The following is a 16509-nucleotide window of genomic DNA, read 5'->3' as shown; positions in this document are numbered from 1 at the left end:
AATGTACTCCCTCCTTCAGGCAACGCGACTGTTTCCATTCGCCCATGAGATGAAGCGCCAAAAGCAGTCCCTCCCTGGTGGATGGTACCTTCTAACTCACCTGATGTTGTGAGTTAGTTCTCAAGACGCCCTAGTAACTCCCATACAACACGAGACTACAGTAGGAGACTGACAGGTAACTGGACCATGAGGGTCTTCTGTTATCTATCTTTTCCCCATGTATTCCGTCGAAACCCCTCCACCTTTAAGAGATGCAAACCCTTTTTACCCAACTCGTCTTCCCTCCTTCCTTCCTTCCCTCCTCCAACATCTTAGGTCGACCCCTCCTCTCCCTAGCCAGAAACCAAACCCAACCCCCCCCCCTCACCACACGTGACCTCCCATCACCAGCATTACTCCCACTTTTCCTCATCCTGGTCGATGAAGTTCCAAGAATCTCGGGGCCAACAATGCAAGAAGGAGTCGGGGCGTCTCGGGACGGGTTCGGTGGCGAGTCAAGCGAAGCGTATATTCACTAGCAAACTTTTCTTGACGCTCACGGCATGCAACTCCTTGACCTGCTCGGTATGCAGTCGGTCATCATTACTGGCAACGAGATTGGGGTTATGTTTTGCTAAGAGGTCCCACCGTCGACGCCCCTTTGGTCCTGGAGCGTAAGGGCCACTTTGGCGAAAGGCCCACCTAGACGAAATACCCCTTCTCGGCAGGTTTATCCCTTGGCTACGTTGCCTAGGAGGCATAATTGGAATGGTTTAATACGTGCGAAGCAACGATAAATTTAAGGATCCCTAAATGAACAAAGATAAGGAGCGGTGGGGGAAAGCAGAGTGGAGTGTATTCAAGACGAGTGGGATGGTGGCGAGGGGGGAAGACTTCGATGATACAGGATGAAGCCAAATTATGGAGACGCGACGCCTTGAGGCCAAGATGGAGTGATGCAGGAGACGCGACCCCTCGAGGCTGAGATGGAGTGATGCAAGGCGCACTGCTGGCACCGTGTGTGTTTTCCTGATAGATGATGATAGATACGTGTACGATAAACGATAGACTTGATGTACGATAAGTCAGCGCTGGGAGAAGGAGGTGTGTGATAGATAGATGTGTAATGAGTAGGCGTTTGATCGATGTGCGAAAGATATGACTGTGATACACCAGTGTGTGAAAGGTGTAGTACAGACGAGCCTGAGATGGATGGGCGTGCGACAGGCAAACTATGATAGACAGAGATGTACTCTCACAGGGACAGGGAATACCTTCGTAGCAAAGGTGTGTGGGGGGATACATGACCGATAATAATGAAAAAAAAAAAGAATAATGGACAAATGATAAAGGAAAGTAGCGTTCGCCATTGGGAATGATGCTTCAGCGGATCCATCACTAAATCCGGAGCAGATTCAGTACAAGGCTGCTTTGAATCCTATAACCAAACCGTATCTACAGAGAATTGGGGAAAAGCTGTTGTCTCTGGGGGACCAAAACAACTTTCCAAGTAGCTGAGGAAATCTTGAGGGAGATTACAAAATGGGATGAATCCGCCATTCGTCAAACCAGTCAGTGACGCTGTATGTGACGAGTTGAAAAATTCGTACGAGTCGAGAGAAACGATGAAAACATCCGACACACACACACAAAAAAAAAGATGAAAAATACTTCTCTAGAAAGTCTGCTTTGAGTTCGAAGACGACAATTACCATCTGAAATCAGCGAGACGCTTACAAAAAAAAAAGGGGGGGAGAGGGAGTGTGTAAGATTGCTAGTCGACCCCCTAACACTACGACTACGTATACAGTATACACGTCCAGACAACAGTGTAATTACGCTCCTCTGTCCAGCCTCGTCCCTCACGTCGAAGGACATAAATAAGTGAATAAATCATCGCAACACACACTCACCTGGGAGAGAGAGAGGAGGGAGGAGGGACGTCTTCGGCTTGGCCCAACCTCGCCCTAACTTACAACTACCTACGTCATAAAAGCCTTGTCACGTGTGAAGCCTTCGAGATAAATGATTCCATCCCCTTTTGAAGGATGATTTCAAAAGACTACTTAAAAGACTTTGGAACACTTTGAAGATGGTTTATAGTCCATAAATAATAATTAAATTTCCCCTCCCTCCCCCCGCGGCAGACAGCGCGCCTGAGAGATACACGGAGCTACAGGCCACTACAGTATTCCCCTGTAACGCTTGAGTCTGTGTCTTTTAGCTCGAATGGAACATTTGAAAGAAATTCATTTTTCGTAAGTTTTTTTTTCTATTTTTTTCATGGTTCTTACCTACATCCTGTGTAACCAGGGGTGTAGATGGGTTAAAAGAAAAAAGGGGGGGTTGGGAGGAGAGAGGATATTATAAAGATAAACTTAAGAGTTTCCGAATATCATCATCTGTGTTTCATAACAATTAATCTATAAATCAATAAAGCTGGGCTCAAAGCATTTGAATAAATGAATACAGCTGCTGGTCTCAAGGTACCTGAACTGTAAAATATATCCGGGTTATAGATGGGTTAGAAATAAAACCAGGTGACATAATGAGAAATAAACTTTAAGAGTTAGTGAATATCATTATCTGTGTTACATAATAATGAATTAATAAATCAATATAGCTGGGCTCAAAGTGCCTGAAGTCTACATATATCTGGGTTCAAATTACTAATTCAAATTCAAACTTCGATTTGCGCAGACCGTATAGCTGGGTTCACAAACCAACAATATCAACTTGACTAAACCATCAACAAAATCAACTTTACTAAAACACCAACAAAATCAACTTTACTAAAAACATCAACAAAATCAACTTTACTAAAAACATCAACAAAATCATGTTTACTAAAAACATCAACAAAATCAACTTTACTAAAAACATCAACAAAATCATGTTTACTAAAAACATCAACAAAATCAACTTTACTAAAAACATCAACAAAATCAACTTTACTATAACATAAGGAAAGAAAAACAAAGGGAAAGAGGAAATTCCTGCGAGAACTCAACTTAAATTCCTCTCAACCCAGTAACTAAGCAAGAGCTTTTAAACTGCGCATAAATCTACTCTCCCTTCTTTTTTTCCTTTCTTTCTTTACGAGCAAAAAGAATTTGCATTCAGCTCCTGATTAATTATGGACGGTCGAGAAATCAGGCATAGCGAGGCAGAGTCTTCCCAGGGACCTGCGCGCGCAAACACACACACACACACACACACACACACACACACACACACACACACACACACACACACTCAACCAGACTGGGTGTCTTAAACCTCAAATACCTACCGTTTCTAAGCTACCTGAGATCACATGGTGGAATCTAGTCGACCAAGATAGACCCCAGGATGTCGGAAATCTATCTTAAATGGCGAACCAAGTGTCGTACTTACCCTACAGATCCGACGTAGATGTTTATTTCTGTACCTCCAACACACACACACACACACACACACACACACACACACACACACACACACACGGCACGAGGATGCCCACATGAGCAGATGCCATAAATCTACGTACAAACTTTGGCTTCATTAATCTTGCGCCTCTGAATCGCTGGCTGAGCTACAAATCTTGAGCGTCAAACATCTCGGGAATTATCGGAGTTAACGCGAATGCTGTATGTCACTTTTTTTTTTCTCTGTGCCCGATGACCGACGTTATTAGATGCAAATGAACTAACTCTAAACGTCTAACTAAACATCGACTGGCTTATCCACTAAGAGAGTCTCTCTCACACGCACGAACCCCAACCAACCTTGCCTTTGAGAACAGACCCCTTGTGTTAAGACTAAAACACCAGACACACGCACGTATGTTCTCCAGCGCTGGTGAACAAAAGATCCACAAATTACACACGATTCTAAAACACCTGAAGATGAATGTACGTACACATTCAAAACGACCTCGACCACTGTGGAAAATAAACCACCTCGGATTGCTGTTAAGTCGGGACATATACAAAAGGTGATTTGTATGCAGGTACGAATGATCTTCAAGTCCCCGGTGTCCTTTAAATGACTTCGAAGTTGATACTGCAATCGTCAAACTCCTCCTCGCAGATGTAAAGGGGATTCAAGTCTCTTTTTTTTTCTTTCTCTTTTTTTTCTGCCTCATTCGCCCGGACTTAAAAATTCATGTATGTAATCGACGAACGCAATCATAGTGCCTGGAGAGAGAGAGAGAGAGAGAGAGGAAAAAAAAAGGTACATGCCTCGAGTGATTGGAAACTCCTCAAGGATTCAGCGACAACGGGGGAAGGGGAGGGAGGAAGGAGGCGGTGGGCAGTGAAGGACATGAGGATCACACGCGAAAGGAATAAGAGAGAGAGAGAGAGAGAGAGAGAGAGATCCAGTCATGTGAGGTATGTAAAACAGGCAGCTGGTTTGAAGGATGATGCCACAAGAGGCAAGAGGAGGGGATATAGAGGGACGATGGAACAAGAGTTGAGGAGGAGGAGGAGGGAGAGGGATCTTTTTTTTTTCCCTCCTCTCCTCTCGTCATTTGAAACTTACGAGCCCACCCCATAGGTTAAGTAGGACTTGCTTGAGCTATGGGGCTTGGGGGAAGGGAGGGAGGGAGGAGGTTAACGTATGTAGTTCGCCTTTAGCTTCATCCAATCAGCAACAGGATGGCTGCCTCTCCCGTCCACCGGCAGGAGGCGCAGGCCCCCAGGGGTCGCAGCCAACGTCCATTATTCATACAAGTCTTTGGAATGCATCCAAGCAGTAGTACAAGTGTTCCTGCAGCGTATTACAGGGTTGGTCTTGTACAGTCTCCCTCCCTCCCTCCTTCCTTCTCCATCTCCTTCCCTCCCTCTACGGCAATGATGACCCCCCGTCCTGGAGAGAGTGTATTGACGTCGAAGGAAACTTGCGACAATCGAACGTCTTGGTGATGGTGGTCACCTCGATGAGGTGTTGACCCCCAGGGCAATAAATTGACCCGTGGGGGTTTGACCGTCGGAGGGGTGAGTGGGTGGGTAGAGAGGAGGAGGGAGGTGTTTTGACCCTGAAGAGTGATGAGGTGGTGAAGTGATGACCCTGCGGGAGTACTGTCTCTCAGAAGTTATGACCCCGGCGCACAAATTCTCCCTCTACTCTGTTCCCGCGCCACCAAGTATCTGCAGGATTGACCTCTGAACTCTGCCCCTTTTATATCGAGGGCCGCGTGTTGACGTATGGTGGCTCGCCATTAACTGGGGCCAGGTCAAACAGTGACGTACAGCATACGGGGCTTTTTCAAATGTTTATTTCTGAGGAAATCATTTTTTGCAAATTTGCAGACATATTGATATTATTCTTACCTATAAATCTCTTCATATAATTCATGATCCCTCTTCAAGGGGTTCACGTGTGTGTGTGTGTGTGTGTGTGTGTGTGTGTGTGTGTAGGTTTCCATCCATTTGCTACAGTACGGCGACTTTCGTCGTGCGCCTGACAGCGCTGCTCATCCTGGACTAGGGGTGTGCGTGAGTGACGTCTGATACGAGTCGTCATTAAACTGTCGTACAGCAAACAAGCATCGCCAAAGCTGCCTAGTTTGGATACCTTGTGTCTACCGCCATCATTACCGCTCATTTTCACAACTACTCATGCATTATCAGCGTAATAAATGAGGGGAGGGAAAGGGAATGGGAAGCAAGCAAAATAAAAGAGAGGAAGAACGAAAGAAAGAGAAACTGAGATACGCAGACAGACATCGATTTGCTTCGCTGGCTTTAATCCACAGACGAAGAGCCCCGAGTCCCGTTGTCTGGTGGCGAGCGTTAGGCAACCATAAATCTTTTTCTTTTTTTGTGGGGGAGGGGAGGCACTGTGCCTTCCCCCCCTCCTCCCCCTCACCTGTCTATTTACCTTGCAATAACACCTCCATGAATCACGTCCGGACTGACTCCCTCTACCACCCCAAAGTAACTCGCAGTCGTAGATATAAATTAGCCATCATTACAATGTGATCATATCTCCTCCTCCTCCTCCTCCTTCTTCTTCTTCTTCCTCTCCAACGACAATCACTCGGTGATTAACGGAGTAAAGGAGATTACCGCCATTCGTCATTCAACTCGTCCCAGTTATACATTCGAGACTATCTTCACCTGAGACGCCCAAACTCGCTCCTAATAACAGTCCTCACAAGACAGGATTTTCTCCTATCAATGTCGGAGCCAACTTTTTCTGACGCGCTTACGCCCGCCGCTCGCCTCACGCTGCCGGAGCGAAACGGAACCTCAGTCGGAGGGAAACGAAATGGGATGAAACTGGGGAGTTAAGGGTGGGAAGAAAAAATACATATATGTACAGATGGTTATGCAACCAGAGGCATTCTTTTGTTTGGCAAAGGGGTTGGAGGTGGGGGGAGAGCTGGAGTGGTGGGGGAGAAAGAGACGGGGGGAAAAAAATTTCAGGGGTACGTTTGGGGAGAGTTTGGTGGTCACAGTTGATGAATCGGGTCCGTCCCTCTGGTTTGATGGAGACTAAACGTACCGTCATTCATCCACATCTAATCAAACTGGGAAGGTTTAACACACACCTCCACCTCCCACCATCTCCTCTTCTCCCTTCCTTCTTGCCTGCTTTCCCTTTACTACCCACACTTGAACTTGCCTCAGACTTTCCCATACATCGCGCCGCCTCACTTCTCCAGCTGCACTCTCGAAAGAAAACAAAACAAAAAAAAAAAGAAACCAGAGGGATGACGCCTGGGCACTGAGAAAGTCAAGGACTGAGGAAGCCTGGGTGCTGAGGAAGCCTGAGGAAGCTTAGGAGAAGAGACAGCAGCTAAAGCACTCCAGGTAAAGCGGTCTCACAAGCTGTTACAAGGAACGATGACAGAGTATGTACCTACGAGTTCTTACAACGAGAGCTGTCGACTGGCAGGTACTTGGGGCGTTGCGCTCACTCTTGCTTATTCAAATGATCTTGTTTCTCTCTGCTGCCGCATCAGTCCGGTGTGTTCATCTGGAACTGTTTTCAACCGTACATCAAGTTTTCTATTAAATGTGTCTGTTGCAGTTCTAAGCATATTTCGCATAACACCTGACGTACACTGAATAATCTTTCCGACCGAATTTCTTTGGAAGCTTGTTTATTCTTTCTGTGTTATCTTTTAGGGATCCTCCTCAATTACAATTCTTCTTCTTCCTTGTGCGATGCGATTAGACCCAAGACAATATTCTTCGTGGCCCGCTAATCTGCTGCCAGACTTGGATTATGACGCATCTTTCTCTTCTTTCTAATCTGTAGAGTTCCGAGCTGCTTTTAAAAGCCTCTCATGAGACGCCATGTGATCCATTCCCTCGATTTTCCATGTACAGTGTTTCTGAATTCTCAGTTAAGTTGATTATTTTCAACGGTTTGTCAGGTGACCATACACAAAAGATGAGTATTCCATGTTACTTCTTATATGAACACAGGGAACATTCTCTTCCTTAGCTTTTTGTCTTTAACTGACAAGTTCTCATTATCATACCACTCATTACTTGGTGTGGGGGATAGTATCTTGAGAACTTTTCTCATGAATTCAAGTTTTTCACTTCTGACAGTTCCTCGATCTTTGACGCTTTTACACTTCATTTCCTATGCCTCTCTTTGGTCTTTCCGTGTCTGGGCCTTTGTAGTCAGTTTCCTACCGCTCCATGATTCATTTCCACAAACATTTCCTCATTACTTCCAATCAGGTTTCTCTCCTCCTCTTTTGCTCATGAGGTTCAGATTTTCGGTATAATTCCTTCTTTGTCCTCTGGTTCTCTCATTTCCCTCAATCTCGCGTCATCTACCAAACATCTGGCACTCACGAAGGCCGTGTTCTCACAACACTCAACGTTTCCAAAACCGTAAACCAAGTCCTCAGGTTGGGTTCTGTGTCCAAAAAAATTAGTTTGTCTTCCTCTAGTCTTACTCCGTCTGTTCTCTTCAGTCCAGGTGTTAGTCTCGATGCTCTTTGTCTGGACTCTTCAGTCCATCTTGGGTTCTTGGGAAGTTCCTCGGAGGCCAGAACTCTACCACCGCATCCTTGTCATATTCGCAACGAGCCACAATGTCTGGGTGGAATCTCTCTCTCTCTCTTCTCTCTCTCTCTCTCTCTCTCTCTCTCTCTCTCTCTCTCTCTCTCTCTCTCTCTCTCTCTCATATTCTGGAATGGATGTTCCTTGCACGTCTAATAATCCGTCTGCTTTCAGAGCGATCATTAATATACCTCCGAGATGATCATCATCATCTCGAGCCTCGGCAAGCATTCTTCATTGCATTCTTTTCCTTTGGAATCAAAACCAGGTCATAGCTCTCTGTGTGAGAATTCATTACCCTCATCTCACATCGAGATGATGACAAAGTCTTTAAGTTATTTCATATATAAATATTCAATGTTAGATATCATCATGCGCCCTAATTCTTGAATATCATCCTGCGTTGTTTTGTAAATGTCGGCAAATGTAGTCATCTGCAATGAAACTTCATACTGCATGTATTATTAACATTAATGTCTAATTTACGTTCCACTACAAATTACGCTTAAAATGTCGCGCAGTGTTTCCATAAAATATTGATCTATTTTGTTGATCTTTTTTTTCATACAGCTGCATATATAAGTATATACATATATATAAACACTATGATTGTGATTCCTTAAGGTTCATCTGTCTCTCAGCAGCGCAGGATTATGACAAAAGACTAAGGGAAGTCCACATCTAAGAAGACTCTGAACCTCAGTTGAGGTGATGTTCAGTGGAAGAAAATACCCTTCCCCCCCTCATCAAAGGCATTTTGAATGTCGGATTCGATGTTATGAGACGGGATATGCTGCCAACATTTGAGGACTCAAACGTCCTCTTCTTCTAAGAAATGAGTAAGCTCATCTCTACGAGCAAGGGTTGACTAGGTGCCCGGCGATGCTGGGGATATTTCCCATAGCATATTTCCCATAACCCTTCCTGATTACGAGAGGAACAGTAGCCAGTTTTCAGCCATTGGCCTCTTTCTTTACCTCTCTCATGATAGTTCCTTGGATAATTCTGACACCCTGAGGGCTCTCTCAATGACCTCAAAGACCCGAAGTGACGTGGCATATATCTGTAACTGCTGACTAGTTTGACTTCAACTTCAATGTCTAAATTACCTTTAGTGTCCGTCCATCTTCCTCCGTGCCTAACAGAAAGTTAATGTGGTTTGTGAGGCGTGTGAGATGTCTTTTTTTTTTTTTTTTTCGTCCCCACTGCACTAGCTAAAGGGAAGGCTGTGTTCTGTGGTGAGACAAAGATCTGGTGAGGTATATATATATATATCAGAGAGACTCATGAATTATTCTCTAATGGATCTACAATGTTCCTCATTTATCTTTTTTTTTTCTATTGTAATATCTTTACGTTAAGATTATTTCGACAAAATTTAGTTTTTCTTTAATCTATTCATGACTTCGCTCACTAATTGCGTCTTCTGATCCTACGTGGGCGGGTTTATAGAGCATCTGAGCCTCTCAAACGCTCAGAGGAACCAGAAGGCCTCTACATTCCTCTCTGTCTTCTCATCTGCTTTGGGATGTGTTGGGAAAAAAAATCCCTCTGCAAGTTCCAACCCATAAAAGGGAGCAGGAGAAGCGAGGATGTGGTGGAGTTACTGAGTTTAACTCACAAAGTCGGGAAGAAATGCGACATCGAGTCGACGAACCAAGGGAGGGAGTCAACCTCAGGGCGTCTCAACTCTGCGAGAGGTGGTCGAAGACGCGATAACAAAATGAGGAGGAAAATGAGATAAAGAGGAAGAATGAGAGAGGGACGGGGAGTGGAGGAGTGAAAGAGGAACAGAATGAGAAAGGAAGGAGGAGGGGAAAGACAATCAGGGCAGAGCAAGAAGACCTGATTGTTCTGTCAGTTGGTAATAACTCTTAAATTAGTTTGCGGTTTATGAACTGACAACACAGAATGACTTAAGTGCTCCCGACCTGCCTGCCAACTCCACTGTTTTCTGTGCCTAAGACAAACCCTCGTCAAGCTCTTGGCGATCATGGAACAAACAACCAATTCCAAATATTCAAGTTTGGTCGATATTCATCCTTTTTCCCCCCTCCTCTCTCCCTCACCACCGTACCAACAATACCAACATATCTGCAATATCACGTTCAGCCAATTTTTCTCCAGCATACCATTGAACTAAAGAGCAGAAGACTTCGCTCATCCAAGCACGAATTCGTTCGCTGGACTTGCGTTCTTGAAACGAAATTAAATCAGCTTCTTTTCGTGTACCTGTGATCTAATTACACGGATACAGGCGACATTACAGCGTTCCTGAGGTAAGTGAAACTCCTTCTCTCTTCCTGGACGCAAATGGAGAAGAAGGATCGTGAGAAAGTACAGGGCTGAGGTGACTGGAACGAAGGGTTACAAAATCCTTGTAGTTTACCCTTCAGCAGGCGAGCGAGTGAGCGGAATTTCGTCACTGGCTCTGTAACGCCTACGAACCTGTAACGCCTACGACTCTGTAACGCTTACGACGATCGTCGCATCATCCAAATATATGAGGACCTGGGTCTTCTCCTCGCCGATCCATGACCCCTCTCGCCGATCCAGGACCCGTCTGGGAAGACGGCAGCAGATAAGAGCGACTCGCCCCTCCCTCCGCCTTGCACAAGGCTCCAAACCGCATCCTTCCCTCCACCCCACCGCGCCAGGTGGAACCTCGCTTGTTCGACCCTTTAAGTGTCTCTTTCACCCCTTTCGCCTCGTCCCTTTAAAGTCCGCTCCAATCTGAAATGGTCGAAATGTACGGGAATAATTGGTCGTCCGCTACCGTGTTACGCGGGCGAGTCTCTCGCTAATAATGATAAACAGTTGCCGTTCGCGACGAACTCCGTCCTCCTCCCTGGACACAGCTTGGCCTGGCGACTCCCGAAGACCTCGACTGATTAGCACAAGAACATCGGATCCTGGGGTGAGCCTGATAACACCCTCATTAACAGAGAGGAGGGGGCGGTGGGTGAGTGGTGGTGTCTCCTACCCACTTTTATTCTCTCTCTCTCTCTCTCTCTCTCTCTCTCTCTCTCTCTCTCTCTCTCTCTCTCTCTCTCTCTCGTGGATCCTTTGAATCCGCCATAACCTTTAGTGTTTGGTGGGTCAAGCAAAGCTTTGGGGGTGGGAAGGGAGAGAGAGAGACAAGACACACGTGTGTGAGATGGTTTCCTCAGCTACTGTTCACTAGGTCTCTCTCTCTCTCTCTCTCTCTCTCTCTCTCTCTCTCTCTCTCTCTCTCTCTCTCTCTCTCTCTCTCTTCCCCGGGACCCGGATCCTGCCGCTGCCTGCTTATCTCTTCTCATCTTCTCCGCAACGAGAGAGACGTTTTTTGATGGTCGTATATCACCCAGCCTTCCGAGCCTGCGAGATCCAGTTGTCTAATCCTTACACTCTAGGCTTGTCCTGTCTCCCGGTGGACACAGCGTTAAGCCTCAATGTTAACTAAGGATCCGACTGTTGCTACCGTTGGCTTACCTCCGTTTACCTTCCTACCAACAGACTTTGCTCCGTTTCAAACACGATAACCTCAAGGAGGCGGAGTCTCCAACTGCTGTTCAACTCTGTTCCATCCGTCTGTTTTGGCCACCACCTCAAGTCACAGTGGCTTCCGTCTGTCCTCGTCTCTCACGATATATATATATATATATATATATATATATATATATATATATATATATATATATATATATATATATATATTTTTTTTTTTTTTTCATACTATTCGCCATTTCCCGCGATAGCGAGGTAGCGTTAAGAACAGAGGACTGGGCCTTTGAGGGAATACCCTCACCTGGCCCCCTTCTCTGTTCCTTCTTTTGGAAAATTAAAATAAAAAAATGAGAGGGGAGGATTTCCAGCCCCCCGCTCCCTTCCCTTTTAGTCGCCTTCTACGACACGCAGGGAATACGTGGGAAGTATTCTTTCTCCCCTATCCCCAGGGATAAATATATATATATATATATATATATATATATATATATATATATATATATATATATATATGCACAGGTGCTACCGGACGCCGCCTACAGCAAGTTACACCACGGGTGAAGCGTTACCTTTGGCGAGGTTGTATTAGTGGAGGTACAGCTTTGTCAGAGCGCTGAACTCCAAAGGAGTCCACCTTTCCCTACTACTCGAAGTAGCGCAGTTTTTTGCTGCACAAACCGCTGGAAAGAGAGAGCTTGCGTAAAACTGCCGCGGATAAGACAAGAGAGGTAAGGTAACAGGTCATAACAGGTCGACTGTGTTAAGGTCCCTTTACATACCTGATTGACACGTCACGTCACAACAGGTCAAATGGGCAAGACTCCTTTACAGTCGACCTGTTATGACCTAGTTCGTTAAACTTTGCTTAATCAACTCCACACGGACTGGAGTTTTTCCTGTGTATGTTATTTGTTACCTTACATTTTTGACTGTAGAGGTGATAAGCCCACACACACACACACACACACACACACACACACACACACACACACACACACACACACACAAACACACACACACAAACACACACACACACACACACAAACACACACACTTTCATATATATATATATATATATATATATATATATATATATATATATATATATATATATACACGAAGTCTAATATTTTTTTCTTTAATCTAACATTCTGTACTTAACAACATTTGCAGCCGGGCAGTATAATGTATACGATCACTAAACAAAATCTGCATAATATATGCTTTTAAAAAAAATATATATTCAACTTGAAACCTTGTTATCATCTCCTCGGCGGGCACACAGATAACACCCTGGACATCACCGTGGCAGATTTTATAGCCTTAACGACCGCAGAATGAGGCTCCGAACGAGCTACTACCCTCATAACGAAGCGAGGGCTATTACGAGACCGCAACAAGAACAAGGCCCCCCCCCACCCAAAAAAAAAATTAGGGCCAATGCTGCAGTAAACCATAAAATCATTGACAGTGTTATGGCATCACGACCGCAGCCATCTTGGTTTTTGCTGCCAGAGGAGAGGTAATTATCGAGCCGGGTCATTATCTTGCACGCTTATTACACATCTTTAGCCCCACTCCTTTTTGCTCGCTGCTCTCAGCAGTTAGGGACAAGAGTTCGCAATGGTAGCCCCGAATGGTAAACAGACAGAACTCCAGTTCCCAGCGTTCTAAATCATCCTAAATCGTCTATAGAATGTAGAACTCCCCCCTAGCCTTGTAGCCACACCCCTCGACGCCATACCTACCAATCAAGAGAGAGAAGAGCATTTAAGGTCCCACCCATCCTCCACCGCATGGCCAATAAGCTGCGAGATATCGCACTCTTGATTTTTTTCTTTTCTTACGTCATCAACTCGGTGACTGACAGCCCCAGCCGACACACCTGAATATTAGGAGATCATGTCGGGATATTTTGCCCAGCGCGGCGCAATGTTTTACTGGCGAAGGCAACAACATCATTAGACTTGTTGATGATGCCACCACCTCTGACCCCAAGATGGATGAGAGGTTTTGTCGACTGAAAGAGGTTCTTGCTGGCGTTATTTTGGCTCTGGGTTGATGGTTTCTACGGCTAGTGACGCTTTTTCGTGGTAATTGAGGACAAGGTGGGAATCGAGGGCAGGGGGGGGAACCAAGGCCAGAGGAAATCAACTTAGAAGAAGGAATCAGTGGCGGGAGATATCGACACCAGGAGTATTGAACGCCACATGAAACCAACGGTAGGAGAAATGAACACAAGAGGAAAGCAAGTCTAAGAGAAATGAACGCCAGAAGGATTCAAGTCTATTTATACAGTGGTACTGGAAGAGAAGATTTATCTTGTTTGATGGCAGACGTAAATACTTGAATTGGATGAAACACTAATTCCATATCAGCCATAATAACCTCCTTGATCAAAATATAAGATTCTAAATGCCAGTTTTAGAAGCACTGTCACTCATTATACAATGGAACCAGTGAACATACCTGTTGCCATCACTCATTGTCTCTGTATGAGACATTATAATAGTCACTATCACCACAATCAATAGTGCATCACCATCACTGTCACTGTGACGCCACTAATCTCTCTCGTCACCAATATCACCATTAGCATCTTGTCCACTGAATGTTTTCACCATTACCACTATTAACATGATCACCACTCACTATATCATCATCATTAGGATCACCATCAACCCTTTCACCTTCACCACTATCACCACTAACCCTGCCATCTTCACCGGCAAAACGATCAACTCTGTCACCTTCACCAGTATCATGAACAAACCCTTGGCACCTTCACTTGCATCATCAGCAACCTAAACATCTTCATTACAACCATCATTACTATCATCATCATTAAACCTACCCACCCACACAGACACCCACCCACCCACACACACACACACACACACACACACACTATCATTCTTTTCCCTCCTCTGACCACCCGTCGTACAAACACCATCGTCCACCTCACCATTCACAACCGGATCACACCAAAACCACCAAAAAAACCCTCTCATCTATAATACATCACCACCCACTTCAAACAAACCCACCATCCCCGTCGTCACAAGCAACCAACGTTCTTCAGCCTCACCACCACCACCACCATCATCATCATCATCATCACTACCACCATCATCATCATCATCACTACCATCACCATCATCATCACTACCATCACCATCATCATCACTACCATCACCATCATCATCATCACTATCATCACCATCATCATCACTACCATCACCATCATCATCATCACTATCATCACCATCATCATCACTACCACCATCACCTGCCCACACGGAAGCTCCCTTCCCTATCTCGCGCTGCACTTTAAGACCCATGCTAATGGCGCGACTTAACAGAAGCCAACAATTTACAACTGAATCTTTTATAATCTCTACCTTGGCGTCATAAGTGTGGGTAATGGACGAGGTTTAATGGACTCCCCTGTTTGGATTGTCTTGCGTTTTTTTTTTTTTCTGTTTATTTTCCCCCCCTTTTTTTTTTCTTTCTCTCTTCTGTGAAAACCAGTTTTCAACCAGAAGAGGACATGGGGCATTAGTGACGTAGAAACCACCAGGTTTCTACTCTGGTATTGGTTTCATGACGCATTGTAGGGTATCTGAGTTGTATGGCTTGAGGTTACTGATGCAGTGCCGGGGGTCACTGATGCAGTGCCATGAGTCACTGAAGAAGTGCCAGGGGTCACTGGTGCGGCGCCGGAGGTCATGCACGTACTGCCTAAAGGGTCAATGATGCAACACTGGGGTCATATGAGTCTGTACTGCCAGGGGGGGGGGTCACTGACGTAGTACTGGGGGTCACTGACGCAGTACTGGGGGGGTCGGTCACAACATCAGTGGGTGGGTGAGGTCACTGATGCAGTACTGAGGGTCACAACATCAGTGGGTGGGTGAGGTGGTGGTCACTAAGAGAAAAGGGGAGAGAGAGAGAGAGAGAGAGAGAGAGAGAGAGAGAGAGAGAGAGAGAGAGAGAACTTCTACCATATACATCAGTACTGTATGGAGACAGTCTGTCTTATCGTCTTCCATGACCGCAAAGACACACCATGTCATTCATGCGTCATTCATGCGTCATGATCTTGGAAGAACATTCCATAACACACAAATACAGATGAGGATCGCGTCACGGCACGATTAAAATCACTACGTCAACGACACAACAAGGCTGTGGGAATTAAGCTCGTCCAAGATTAAACGAAGGAAAAGAAAATGCTGAGGAAGGGGAACATGAGGAAGGGGAACATGAGGAAGGGGAACACGAGGAAGGGTGGGAACATGAGCCTTGGAACATGAGGAGGTTCCACGTCTTGGCCAAAGTTCGAGACTTGTGACACCAATTGACGGTCTAGTTGAGCTTACCTGGTCTGGAGTGTGGGTTAGGAAGGCGTGACAGTACTGGAGAGAGAAATGACCCTTCGGTTCCCGCGCCAGAAAGCTGAACTGTCGGTGCTCCGGGTCACAGGTGGCGTAGCTGATTCTCCTCAGGGCGTGGGCCATATACACCGTCTGCAACAGGAGAAATCGACGGTCAGTTCCTTCCCTGTACCCGTCAACTGATGGTTTGGGAGTGTGACTGTGGGACTGTCGGGCCAAAAAGCCGGCACTCACGGCATTCTGTTAGCTTAGCAATGTGTCGTCCTACTAGAAATCTAATCAAAATTTATAGAATGGGGCATGTCACATTGTATACTGACTTAAGTACATATTATTACTATTATCATTATTATTATTATTAATAAATAATAATAATAATAATAATAATAATAATAATAATAATAATAATAACAGCAACAACAACAACAACAATAATAATAATAATAATAATAATAATAATAATAATAATAATAATAATAATAATGATAATAATAACAACAACAATGATAATAATAATATTAATAATATTAATAATAATAATAATAATAATAATAATAATAATAATAATAATAACAATAATAATAATAATAATAATAATAATAATAATAACAATAATAAATAATAATAACAATAAT

General features: G+C 44.7%; 1 protein-coding gene across 6 annotated transcripts in view; it reads right to left on the bottom strand.

Annotated features, from left to right (window-relative positions):
• LOC139753456 (EGFR adapter protein-like) overlaps positions 1–16509 on the bottom strand; it is an 846501-nt gene that overhangs the window by 248883 nt on the left and 581109 nt on the right. For all 6 annotated transcript variants that reach the window (XM_071669991.1, XM_071669989.1, XM_071669992.1 and 3 more), the window contains one exon: positions 15860–16006. In XM_071669991.1, the coding sequence (XP_071526092.1) occupies positions 15860–16006 (147 nt within the window). The remainder of the gene's footprint in view (positions 1–15859; positions 16007–16509) is intronic.

Source organism: Panulirus ornatus, chromosome 14 (assembly GCF_036320965.1).
Source record: "Panulirus ornatus isolate Po-2019 chromosome 14, ASM3632096v1, whole genome shotgun sequence".
In the NCBI taxonomy this organism is placed as follows: Eukaryota; Metazoa; Arthropoda; class Malacostraca; order Decapoda; family Palinuridae; genus Panulirus; species Panulirus ornatus.
This window is presented reverse-complemented; position numbering and strand designations above follow the sequence as displayed.